Source organism: Mercenaria mercenaria, chromosome 3 (assembly GCF_021730395.1).
Source record: "Mercenaria mercenaria strain notata chromosome 3, MADL_Memer_1, whole genome shotgun sequence".
Classification (NCBI taxonomy): Eukaryota; Metazoa; Mollusca; class Bivalvia; order Venerida; family Veneridae; genus Mercenaria; species Mercenaria mercenaria.
Genome location: NC_069363.1, coordinates 61,749,093 through 61,763,043, shown reverse-complemented (window position 1 = coordinate 61,763,043; position 13,951 = coordinate 61,749,093). Strand labels below are relative to the sequence as shown.

Below are 13,951 nucleotides of genomic sequence, written 5' to 3'. Positions count from 1 at the left end.
AACAACTGGATACAAGGACAAAAACAAACAGGGAAACAACATTTAAAACCGGTCTTGAACGGTCATGTGGCAAGAACACAAATGGGGAGTTAAAACTGATTAATAATATGCTGTAAACCCCAAATAAATGTTTTCCCTGTCATATGAACCCTTTTACATACCATTTATATAAAACTTATTTAAAGGCACGATTTGCACATACATATTCGTGTAAAATATAAGAATCAAACCATAAACGCATGTACTCAACACATACGTAGAAGGCAGAGCAACTAAAAGCTTGACGACAAGTATATCTATCAAAACAGCACAGTCTAAGTGGATTAAATGCCTATTCCATCTGTCAGTTCCAATTAACGAGACAGCGTAGCGGTTGACAATTTTGTGTTTAAAAATAGTTGGGACATAACCTCCATGTATAAAATATTTCATTTGATCAAATACAGGTGGATTATTCACATAGCCGTCTAAACAAACTTTTCAAAACGTAACCTGTTGTGATTTGTTACTAAACATATTCAGCAGGAGGGCTTAAACTGCAACCTTTAATAAAACTGGGACTATTCCGCAAAACATTCATATACACTATACATTTATGTTGGAACTATATCAGAAAGTCTGCAACAGAAAAATGTACTCTAGAACACTTTATAATTATGACGATTTCGTTTATTTCCATAAAATCTTGCCTTTACTTTTTTAACAAATAGCTAAATACAAAAATATATCAAAATTAGCACTCTGTCACTTCAGTTCAATTTTGATACAGTTTGTTTTTAGATCTTCATCCCGTCATAGACCTATTTTCAGAATTTATTTATATTCACTAAAGCTGCATTAGGAGATCTGAGATTATAAAACAATACAATGATATGTTAGATGTCAGTTATCGTTTTCAGAATTCAAAGTGCATGTATAACAGACGTGGTTCCAGAAATATTTCATTGGGGTGAGCGACAACAGTTAAAGAATGAAGGCGGCACCGACGAGGCGAGCGGGGTTAGGTACGGAAGGGGTTACCCCTCATGTTAAGTAGGTCAGGGCGTGTCCGCCTGGAAATGTTTAAAATATATGAATGAAATGGTGGCCCCTGCTCCAAATTTTGAGGTACGGGGGTAACCCCCACCCCCCACCACGACAGTGGAATAACAGGGTCTCTCCCTTGTCCTTTTTTAAATGTAGGTATGAAATGGTGGTGCCTGTTGCATTTTTTCCCAAACTTTGAGGTACTTGAGGGGGTCATGCCCCCTATTTAGGGGGTCAGATGGTATTTCCACGAAAATGTTTGAAATATAGGAATGCAATGGTGGCGTCTGGTGCATTTTTGTGTCTAAATTGTGAGAAAATATTATTTGATATCCGACCTTCGTCTTTCGATATCTTTTTATGTAACAAAATGTTTTCGGTCGAAATATACAAAGAACATAAGTCAACTTTTACTCTTTAACTTATATTTTCAAGCATGCAGTTATCTTGTGTTCAGCTGAGTAATTGCTGTGCGCATGTCTAACGGAAGGTGCCAAGGTAAAATTCGACAAATAAGATATTTGTAGTGTTATCGAGTTTTCGTGCCGGCGGGGAAAAATATGAACACACGACAGCATGACAAATAAAATACTCATACGCACCAACACTAAAACTCGACACGTAAATATATCGTGTCGGCGCCCTCAGAAGTCGTGTTTTCGTGTTGTCGAGTTTTCATGTTGTCGTGTTTTCGCCCCGCCAACACGTAAACACGAAATGGCAGAAATCAGCTACCATATCTATTGGTAATCAACTAAACCGTTTACAGCTAGTTTGGTTAAAATCATGAACGAGGCTGAATAGTTCGAAATATGTCAAGATATACACAAGTATTGTATCAGAATCTAAATCAAACGAAACAATCGGTATGCAACTAATTCTGTTAAGCAATTAAAAAGAACAAGCCGTTCGAAGAAAGTGATTGCAACGACAGACGGCCTGTTAGTATATATTAGAGCTAAAACAATTCAGTTACCAGCATAAGGCATTTCTCCAAAGGTGATAAGCTCGTACAGAAATACCCCAAATGACCATACGTCAGACTTAGTGCTAAACATAGTTTCGTCGTCTATAGCTTCTGGTGCAGTCCACTGCCACTCATTTTCATCTTAAACAACATATTTCATGGTACATGAAATGTTCTTATTACAAAGGAAACTAGAGCTGCCTTTGAGAAAAACGCATGTCCCCCACAACTGCCTAATCATCTAATAGTGAGTTAGTCTTTATATACTGTTCACTCACTAAAAATATACCTTTGATTGAAAAAGGCTGGTTTTTGTAATTCAAGGGCCATAATTCTAAAGTGCCTCGGGCGATTAGGCTAGATAATGAACTTGGACGAGGAGTTACGGAAAAAAAACCCATTTGGTTCAAGTTTGGTGAAGATCGGATGAGAACTGTTCGACTTTGAGTGCGGACAAGTGTAAAAAGGCCGATTTTCAGTAATTCAAGTATCGTAATTCCAAAGTGCCTGGGCCGATTTGGCTAGTTATCGAACTTGACAGAGGACTTATGGTCAAACATATTTTGTTTAAGTTTTGTGAAGATCGAATGAGAACTGTTCGACTTAGAGTGTGGATAAGAGTAAAAAGGCCGATTTTCGATAATTCAAGAGCCATAATTACAAAGTGCCTGGGCCGAATTGGCTAGTTATCGAAGTTTGGTGAAGATCGGATGAGAAATGTTCGACTTAGAGTGCGGACAAGATTTGTGACAGACAGACAGACGGACAAACAGACAGGAGTAAATCAATATGTCTCCCACACCACTGTGTGATGGGAGACATAATTACTGGAGTTCATTTCTATATCAGGCTTAACAAATATACTCCGCGTGTTATATTTTACAGTTTTGTAGTTCAAGTACTTCATTGTGTTAAATGACATTTGGTGGTGGAAAAGATGTCAATAAAACATATCATAGTGTTAAGTAAAGTCACAATGACGATATTAAAGAAAACATTTCGTAATGACAATTATGAACATAATGACAGACCAGATGATAACAATTTACGGACGATTGTCATTTCTTGCGTCATAACCAGCTGAAATTTTCTTTTTCCTTCATTTGAACCATAACCAGACTAACACTGTCTGCTGGTTTACTAGTTCAGAATTTACGGTAATATGAGACTCATTATTTAGGCTAAACAAATTTTTGGCCTGTTGGTTATATGTAACAACATTTTGTCGCCACAAGTACTTTCACCATTTATAAAATCACGAAATGACAACAACAATGAAATGATTATTTCACCACTGGCTATCTTGATGTTACGAATGAAGAACTGAGATAGTAACGCACTGTTTAGCAAAAATACTATACATGTTCAAAAGTATTTGTTAATTGGTGTTTTATATTTTATCTGTCAAAATAAAGGTGACATGACAGACCTGACATATGTTTCTATATAACTGAAAATACAAATCGTATGTAGCATGGCATAAAAATAAATATCACATAATTATTAGAGAAGGTAGCCTAGCTGATAACAATATGTTTGTACTACTACGCTTATCTACTTATTTATACGAAATATAATTTGTGCTTTTGTAGACTTCAAAAGTTCATTTGAAACAAAATTTGGTGACCAGCGTAGAAGCTTGAATTTAGAGTCTGTTAAGATGCATTTGACTTAAGCTTATTAACTGTAATGTGTCTGGTATCAGATGGATCTTGCGCACTTCTCTACATACGAAAGCAATGTGTTTAATCACTAAAAGTTCAAAATCCTATGTTTGATAAAATAATACTTTTTTTTGTAAAAATTCTAACATGTACCTATTACACAGATCTAAATCAAGACGTGCAGTGGGAGATTTTAATCATTTTTAATAATGAACTGCGGTTAAGTATATACTTTTTAGTGTCAACCTTTTGTACATAATGCACTAATAGTTCTTATATTCATATCCTTCCCTAGACAAAGTGTATTTATCGATTATCATTTATTTTAATTCTTTTTGGCTGAACTACTAATGACAGGAAAATCAAATTTTCTGAATATCTCCAGTAAAATTTAACATGCATTGTGCAAAATCTAAAGAAATCCAACACTAGACAAAAATCAGATTAATCACCCTTTCCGTTACGATATATGTAGTAATATTATACTTATGTAATGAGAGCAAAACCGGCAATATTATAATCCGTTTCGGCAGAACAAGATTTACTAGGCTAGTATCTATTCCTTTGATTCAGTTAGTCAAACAACATGGATCCGATCCGGGCAGCTGAACAGACATCACCTTTAAAAGACTTTCGTAAACACATTTATAACAGAATTATTGGTATTGTTTGAATACGAATACAAACGATAAGCTATTTAACTTGTGAGTATCATTAATTAACAAAATACGGCAGTGTACATTAACAGCGGTTGTTAAAATTTACTTCCAGCATTTATTGAAAAAAAGAAGAAATTTAGGAAGGACTATGAAAGAATTTGTATTCAATTTGTCCAAGCCGGCGAATATTGAATACGGTTTTTCATTTTTATTTCAAGGATTGACCTATGCACGTCTGCGTTTAATGAATAATTAAATAGCATATTTATGTGCATTTAGAAGTACAATAAAATTATCCTTCAATCCTGATAAAATAATACAGTCGTGTCTATTCAGTTTTAATCTTTACAGTCAGAAAAAAAAATAGTTTTAGCTACAGTGCAATGTTCCTTTTGAAATTTGAAAGATTTGTTTAAATGATGCTTTGCAACAACGTTGTTTATACGAAAATAATTTTTTTCTTCTATACAAAACAAACGGTGAATGTTTATATAGTAAGAAATAACGTTTGTGAAAAAACTTTTAACTATTGTATGAAGCATATGAGATACATGTAATATTATCAAGAGAAATAGAAATTATTCCAATAACATATTTACTTTAAGTCTCTTTAGATTGGAACTTACCTTTGCGATGTTCATCAGAAAATCTATCTTTCATCATCGCAGTTAACTTTGGATGTACTATCTTCGGCTGGTCAAAATCACAAACAAACACATTGTCAGCTTTTAAATGCCGATGGACAACATTTTCCTTCTCTAGAAAAGCCATTCCCTCAGCAACCTTGATATAAAGTTAACAGTAAAACTAAACGCTACTGACTATAATTAACGTTCCAGGTCAAATTTTATTATGATATCAAATACAGTAGGTATCGTTTAACAAGAGGGTTATAACGATCCAAGCTCGCTCACCCGGCTTTCTCAGCTCAATGAAATAACTGACATAATGCCTTGTTGCACCTCAAAATGGTAGCAACGCATTTTGGTAGTCACTACCAAGATTCGGCCGAATTTTGGAAGTCACTACTAAAATGCGTTACACTCAACGCAATTTGGTAGTTTACAAAAATGTAATTGTTCTATGTCTAAGCTATGTAATAATTGTTGAAATATGTTACACATAAAATTACAACTTTGGTGAAACTGTACAGATTTTAGGAGACCAACAAATGTGATAAAAAATAGTTAAAGCGTGGATTTTACTTAAATGTTCATTAAAGGAATAAGTACATAGTACTACATACGATTGTTAAAAGTACTGGTTCCCTGATTTGGTTTTACGCAAGGGACCAACACAGTTCACTTTGATTCTTATGAAAGATTCATCAAATGCGGGTATTGGCTGAAGATGTGCCTTAGGTACTTTCTGATTATGATTGCCTACCATTTTACATGTGTTACAAGACCTACAAAATTGGGACACATCAGATTTTAAATTAGGCCAATACAAATATTCAAGATTTTATGGTATGTTTTATTTACACCGCAATGACCTGACATGAGCTTTTCATGAACCAGGGAAAGAATTTCCTGACGATAAAATTATGGAACCAGAATCTGGTAATTAACTGTCCATTCATCATCAGTAGGGACATCTGGCCGCCATTTTCTCATCAAAATCCCATGCTTAACAAAATAGCAGACAGGAACCTGTGAAGCTTTTTCCTCACTAATAGCTTTTTGAAATAATAACAAAATTTCAGGATCATTGTTCTGTTCCTGAGTAAGCTGTGACCTTGACAGCGAGTTAGACCTTGGTCATTGAAAAGAAAATGATCAGAGAAGTTGTCAGAGTCTATTTGTTGAACAGACAAATTTGAAAAAAAAAAGCAACAACAGAATTATCTGTCTCAAAATTGAATGTTTCATTGATAAAATATCAGACAAATCTATGTTTGACACAAGATCACTTCAATGGCTTTCTTAGCCATAGAACGGGTAGCTGCGCGAGAAGGGTAAAGGCAAGGAATTTCCTGTTCAACAGGATCAGGTTTTTGATCCAAACAAGGTGTGTCAGTAACAAGTGGATTGACCACAACATTATCTCCGGCTAGGTCATTTCCTATCAGTAAATGGTCATCTTTGAATGGTAAATCAGGTCTAACACCCACAGTCACAGGGTCTGTAACCAAATCTGAGGTTAAATAAACATTATGGAGGGCTACAGAAACAAAACCACACTCCATCCCTTGAATAAGTACATTTATACTAGAAGAAGTCTTCTCAGAAAAAGGCAGGACATCTGCTCTAATTAAATATTGAGAAGCTCCAGTATCCCTTAGCATTTTAATAGGAGCAGACTCGACAGAATCACCAATAAGTGATATAGAACCATCCGATATAAATGACTCATAAACCTCCATGACAGAATCAGAATTGGTGCCTTTGACCCCAATTACAGTATTAATATTAGCAGAAGGCTGGGGTTTAGACTTCAAAGAGGTACTGCTTCCTCTTAAGAGAAAAACATTGAGAAATAATGTGGCCAGCTTTCTTGGATAATTGCAAGTAGGAAGAGACAAGGTTTTTTTTCTTCAGCAGTTTTATTACCTGTATTTTCAGCAGGTGACTACCTGAAAATTTTGAGTTTTGAGAACTTCCTGTATTAGAATTATTACCAGATGAGAACCTAGAATTATTTTGTAGAAAATATGGTTTCTTGTTAAAATAATTTGATTTGTTGAAGGAAATTTTATGAGTTAAAGTATAATCATCAGCCAATCTAGCTGCCTCTTCTAAATTTTCAACCTGTTTTTCATCCAAGAAAGTTTTGACCTCGCTGCCAACACACTTTTAAAATTCCTAAGTTAACACTAACTGCCTAGGTTTGTCATAACTAGTACCTATCAACTTTGATGTACACTACCTATCAAATAACTGCTGTTTAACACGGGCAAATTCAACATGGGTCTTGTCAGACTCCTTTCTGCAATTTCGAAATTTTTACCTGTAAGCCTCAGGAACAAGCTCATAGCCTTTCAAGATTAGATTTCTAATATAATCATAATTTGAGCTCTGTTCTACAGTTAGCTGTGTATAAATTTCACTGGCTTTGCCAATTAAAACACTTTGTAAAAGAAGACTCCAATTTTCCTTAGGCCATTTAAGATTTTCAGCTATTTACTCAAAATGCATGAAATATTTGTCAACTTCTTTTTCTTGAAAAGGTGGAACTCACGTAATATGTTTGGTGACATCAAAGTGAGAAGAACTTGGAGGTTCTGCACTTCTACTTGCCAGTTCTATTTATCTTTCATATCTAATTCAAATTCCACTCGTTCTTTCTCTCTCTCCCTCTCTCTTTCTTTTTCTTCCCTTTCTCACCCCATCTCTATCTCTTTCTTCTTGTTTCTCTCTCCCTCTCAATTTCTAACTTTTTCTCTTCTAACTGAAATTCCATCTTCCTTTTCTTGAAAAGGTGAAAATAACCTAATATGTTTGGTGACATCTAAGTGAGAAGAAATTGGATGTTTGTACTTCTACTTGCCAATTCTAACTTTTTAATTTCAAATTCATATTGCATCTGTTTTTCTCTCTCCCTCTCCTCTCTTTCTCTCTCCCTCTCTTTCTTTCTTTTCTTTCTTCTCTCTATTTCCCTCTCCATTTCTACATTTTTCATTCTTTTTCTCTCTCCATTTCTATTGCTTGAAATTCCAAGTTAAATTGCATTTCTTTTAATTTTAAATCTGACTGAGTTTCAACAATAAGTGACTCAACAGATGCATAAAATACCTTCCTCCATAAATACTAACAATAATATTCTTAATTTCTTGTTTGATCATGAATGATTTTACTTCACTAATGTTATAATGCTTAGCAAGCAGAAGTAAATCAGATTTCTTGGCTAACTGGAACATCTCCCAGGATGGCTCAGCCCAGCCACAAATTTAGCTGAAAAGTCTGAAAAATATTAAATTCAAAAATATAGCAGTCAATGATTGATCCCGGACGAGCCCCCAGTTACTGTTACGTCAGAGGGTAACAATTTCTTGTTACAGTAAAGAAAAGTAATAGAAAGACAAACCATTAACTATTAATACTAAAAAAAAATATTCATGAATTTAAGTAACACTTCCTTCAAAAATGTCACAGAGCGGTAAAATCCAATATTATATGTAAAAATAGTCCAAATCCTTTTCAGGTCAAATTTAAATCCAATCAGAATAAATTCCACAATATTTCACAGTAGTTCAAAAGTAACTTTAATATATCCAAAACGTATATTTCCTCTCTTCAAAAATAGCTTTTTAAATCCACAATTTAAAAGTAAATCCTTCAAATAATCTTTCAAAAATATTAAATATCCACACTGGTAATATTTTGTTATTAAGAAATACAGGAAAATTTCATCAATATTTACAGTCTAAGTTCTATTTTCCAGGCTCTAATCTTACAACATTACAGTTCTCTATAAAAAGTATCAGGGAAGGTTCCAGAACTTTCAAGTAAAATTAAGAATAAAAATAACATTCTAGAAAAATCAAGGACAATCTTTTTAAAAATAACTGTTTATCAGTATTAAGGTAGGATATGGTGGTGATATTGGAAATGATGAAGAATAGCAGTTTTTATTTAATCGAGTGCATTCAGTAATAAAAGGGAGAGAGCAAAAGAACATCAAAACTTTTACCTGACATTCTAAGTAAACAGGTGGGATTGTGCAGGAGTTATTTTCATTGTGTTAGATAATGTCGGGGATTACGTGAAACTTATTCAAGTTTTAATCAAATTCATTCAGTAATAACGCCGATTGAGTGTAAGTTTCTCAATATTTTGAAAAATAAATGGCAGAATCAATGAAATATTAGTGCCAGAGTTATAGAACTTGTATCAAATGAGGCTGGCGATGGACTTGAACATTGTTTTAAGTTTAGATAAAATTCATTCAGTAGTAACAGAGAAAGTGTTCAAAATATTTAACCCAGAATCTGGACGCTGACGAGTAGGATAGCTCTCCATATATTTCGTATACTCAGCTAAAATAAGAATAGAGAGAATAATACCTCAGCAGCTATTTCAAGTAAAGTCGTCAGGGTTATTGTTTTGCCTCCATCAATCCTAAGGTACTGTTGCAACGTATTGCGTACAGTCTCTCCGAGAATAATCATAAATGGTGCCGGGCTGATTATTACACCAAATACTCTGACAAAGTGTTTGCATTGTCGGAAATTGTGTAAAACGTTCGTCTCTGCCAAGAACTTTTCAACCTTCAGTTTAAACTTTGTCACGATCGTAACATCTAATGTGCTGGAAAACTTTCCTAAAATAATGAGTTTGTGAATTAAGATATCTATTCATTGTCTAAATACCCATTTTATTATGTCGATAGATAGATACAATAATCATTCAAACCAGGCTGTAATGAAAAATAGAAAACTAGGCTACAATACAGCCGCAAAAAATGTTTTAATAAAAAGTCACGATACATGAATTTAAGTATACAAATTCACATTTTGGAAAATGTTTCTTGAATAAATATACTAGTAAATTACTTAAAACTTAGGACTTAAAGTACATTCTATAGCCAAAATATTGCAATTTTAGTGCTTGTACTTACAACCATTTTGCGACACGTAACTGAAGAGTTGCTCTTTTTAACGAAACGCCCATTGAAAATGGTTAAGCTCTCTTTTGAAGTATATATTTAAAATTAAATGACAACTTTTATGTGAAAATCCGCACAGAAGACAGAAAAAAATCTTTTTTTAGGAGGTCATGTTTTTTTTTCAAAATCGACAGCTACATTACGTAAACAGTATTCTGTCTAAAATTGTGACCAAAACTTACCTAAATGAAATATATACTTCCAGCGAGCAACCAATTTCTAAATAGTTTTTTTCTTTTTTTGAAACAGACATCATCATTTCATTATTGGTTTGACAAACATGTTTAATGTTTATATACGACAAAAATCCATAATATCAGTACAAGAGCAATATACATAAATGTCAGATGTGTTGATTTTGTTTTTAGAAACGCTTGCTATCACAAAGTAATTGACAGAATAAAATGTAAATTTCAGCAATTTCTTTTTTCACACAAAAATATGTTTTTAGAAGGTCATGTTTTTTCAAAATCGACAGTTACATTACGTAAGCAGTATTCTGTCTAAAATTGTGACCAAAACTTACCTAAATGAAATATATACTTCCTGCGAGCAACCAATTTCTAAATAGTTTTTCCCTTTTTTTTGAAACAGACATCATCATTTCATTATTGGTTTGGCAAACATGTTTGATGTTTATATATGACAAAAATCCATAATATCAGTACAAGAGCAATATACATAAATGTCAGATGTGTTGATTTTGTTTTTAGAAACGCTAGCTATCACAAAGTAATTGACAGAATAAAATGTAAATTTCAGTAATTTTTTTTCACACAAAAATGTGTTTGTGCGTAGTTATGAGATCAGGCTAAGCACATGACCTTATTTAGTACGTAATATTCGGCGCATAACATAAAAACAGTTAAGGACAGGAGTCACAAATGTTAAACATATGCTTAAATTTACATGTGATACATTATGCATATGAATACAATTCAAGATAGTATCGCATATGGAAGTAAGTGGAACAATTTGGACAATATCCTTCGTATGTTTCATGACTGTGCTGTCAAATTTGTGTACAAATTTTGACAGGTGGTGTTTCTTTGGTAGAAACCACGGTAAGTGCAAGTTTATACATAAATGAATCATTTTGCAACGAGCTCTTGTTGCTCTGACTTCAGACAAGTTGCTGAGTACTTTGGTGTAATTATACCTTAGAATTACCTTAATTTTATGTTTTGCTTTATTTATCTGTTATTTTTGCACTAATGTTAGAGCCTTTCTCAGCGAGGATTTTATTTACATTGTGTTGTCTAACTTGTTGAAAATGGGGTAAGTGCGAGGTTGGCATGCCCTAAACACGTTTAAACCTCCAGTTTCCTTTATATAGGTTACTGACCGTTCCAAGGCGGTGCCCCTATTTTCAACTGTTTTTTTGTCTGTCTTGTATTGTCTGTTGCGTATATTTTTTTGTTTGTTGTAAGCGTTTCCCTCCTCCTCACTCCCCCTTTTGCACCCTCTTTTCCCTTGCATTTACACTACTTTTTGCATCCCCTCCCCCTTTACTTTGAGTAAGTTTTCGTGGCTCCCCTTTGTTTTGGCAGCGGGAATCCTAAGACGATACACGATTGTTTTTTCTACTTGCGTGGGTGCGTTTGTATGCATGTGAGTCTATAACGGTGCTCCATTGATTTCTTATGTGTTGCTTGTTTGTTTTTCTATTTTGGTATACGAGTGTCTGCGCTACTGTGGTTTACGTTGTAATGTGACTAGTACTGTTGTTAAGAAACGTGGCATTCCCTTTGTATATTCGTCCTTGTTCAACTTTCCACTTCGAGTTCTCGCCCCCCACCCCTCCAATTTTGCCCCTTACCATTTCCTTCCCCTCCATCTACATTTAGTATGAATTAATAGGTACTTGTTGGATGTTTGAAGCAACCCGTCTGAAATACTTTTCCATTACAGCTTCTTTTTGTTGTGGGCCTCCTATGCAAATGAGTGGCTCTGTGGCTGTGTTTTTAGTGCTCTGTGCTTCCGAGAAATCTACCCTTACCTATTATCTATTAAAAGCTGGAAGTTTATAAAAAATAGCTGTTTTCAGTCTGATTACAGAAAAGAACTACTTAATTTCATTTCTTTGAATTGGAAGGTAGGAAAAATTAATTAGCTATCCGCTATATCCTAAAGCACTTTAACTGGCCGTGAGGCTGAATCAGCTGGTCAACTATGAATACACAAGAGGGCCTTGAAGGCCCCATATCGCTCACCTGACCTATGGACTGAAATATCAGATCATCAAGATAAACATTCTGACCAAGTTTCACTAAGAAAAGGTAATAAATACTTATTTCAGATGAAGATGTGAATTGATCTAAGGAAATAATGGGACCACGAATGCTATAATTGCCAAAATTGTTTATTTTGCCATATCTATACATCATTATTATAAAGATTGGTGTCCGAGTTTTGAAAATAAATGAGACATTTGGCATTTATCAAACAAACTATAATAAATGAATTTTACATTTATGTATTTCCCAAAATTGTTTTTAACACGCAGTGTCAGCAAATGAATTTTAAAGAGAAAATATAGCTAATTGTGAAAGTAAGATTTATGTATATATAAATGTGCATGTTGGTCTTTTATTTCAGTTTATTTCAGTATGGCATTGTGAATAAAAACTCCGGATGCAGCCTGATGGAGCTTTGGCTAGACCTTGATCAGTAGACATAAAAAGGTACAGGTTAGATAAGTGCTGCTTTTATCAAATTCTTTCGTGTATATACTAAAAATTTACCTTAATCATCCAGTTCAAATGAAACTTGGAACATCAGCATGAAGTTGACATGCAAATATTGTCAGGACTATCAATTTTGATTGTTTTTATCTTCAGTTAATATTCCATTTTTTATTTCATTATATCAGAGCCCCACTGATACCTTGTGTATTCCTTGTGCAGATTCCATCAGATTCAAATGAATCACCAGGTATACTTTAAGAACAGGCAGCAGACATTCACATACTATCGTGACTTTTATATCCGATGTTATGGCCCATTTTGGAATTTAAAAATTAATTAATACAGTTTCTTATGTCCTTCATGTACTCAGCGCCTCCCTCATTTTCTATCCAATTCCCATGAAACTTTTTATACAGCATTACTAAAAATTTCAGGGCCTTTATTTATTTTACTTATCTCCTCCTACAGTTTTCATACAATGGAAATGCAAGTTGAAAGTATCAACATGAAGTAGGCATGCACATATTACCAGACTTTTTAGGTGACTTTTTCTTGAGTAATGGCCTTCACCACAACATATCAAAAATACACCTGTACATTCTCACAGTCTCAAACAATTCAAACGGAACTAAGTATACATCATCAACATGAAGTGAGCATGTGCAAGGTTTTAGTTGAAAATGGAGATGTCTGAAGACATGTAGACAGATATATATCATTAGTTAAAATTTAAAGGTCTTAGTCTTTATTACTTGTGTGGGGTACTGTTTTACCACTTCTAAATAAAGTCATAACATTTTTATTCTGAATAATAGCTGTCAGACTGATATTTTAATAATTCTAACTTTTAACTTTTTCAACTTTTTAGCCCACCTGAGCACGAAGTGCTCATGGTGAGGCATTGTGATCACGCTGTGTCCGTCGTCCGTGCGTGCGTCCTGCTAGTCGTCCGTCGTCATCATTTGTGTTTAAACGACATCTCCTCCAAAACCACTGAATGGATTTTGATGAAACTTGACCATGATATTTGTTGGGTAGTCCTCTACCGAAGTTTTTCAAACGGTTCAGCTTGGTTGGCTAGATGAACCTTGACATGAGTTGACCTTGATCTTGACCTAGTGATCTTTTTCCGCATTTCTGTAGCTACAGCCTTCAAATTTTGTCCACGTGCATAAATTTTTATACCGAAATCAACTTTGACCTAGAAATTGACCTAGTGATCTACTTTCACATTTTTGAAGATACAGGTTTCAAATTTGGACCACATGCATAGTTTTTTGTACCAAAATGAACTTTGACCTTGATTTTTACTTAGTGACCTACTTTCTCATTTCTGTAGCT

At 34.1% G+C, this 13,951-nt stretch overlaps 1 protein-coding gene across 5 annotated transcripts in view; it reads right to left on the bottom strand.

Moving 5' to 3' along the window:
• LOC123524562 (tyrosine-protein kinase Lyn-like) overlaps nucleotides 1-13,951 on the bottom strand; it is an 86,539-nt gene that overhangs the window by 18,540 nt on the left and 54,048 nt on the right. For 4 of the 5 annotated variants that reach the window (XM_053538716.1, XM_045302849.2, XM_045302846.2 and 1 more), the window contains 3 exons: nucleotides 9,322-9,578; nucleotides 4,943-5,099; nucleotides 2,003-2,134 (listed from right to left, as the gene is read on the bottom strand). In XM_053538716.1, coding sequence (XP_053394691.1) covers nucleotides 2,003-2,134; nucleotides 4,943-5,099; nucleotides 9,322-9,578 — 546 coding nt within the window. The remainder of the gene's footprint in view (nucleotides 1-2,002; nucleotides 2,135-4,942; nucleotides 5,100-9,321; nucleotides 9,579-13,951) is intronic. The other variant, XM_045302847.2, reaches the window with a different exon arrangement.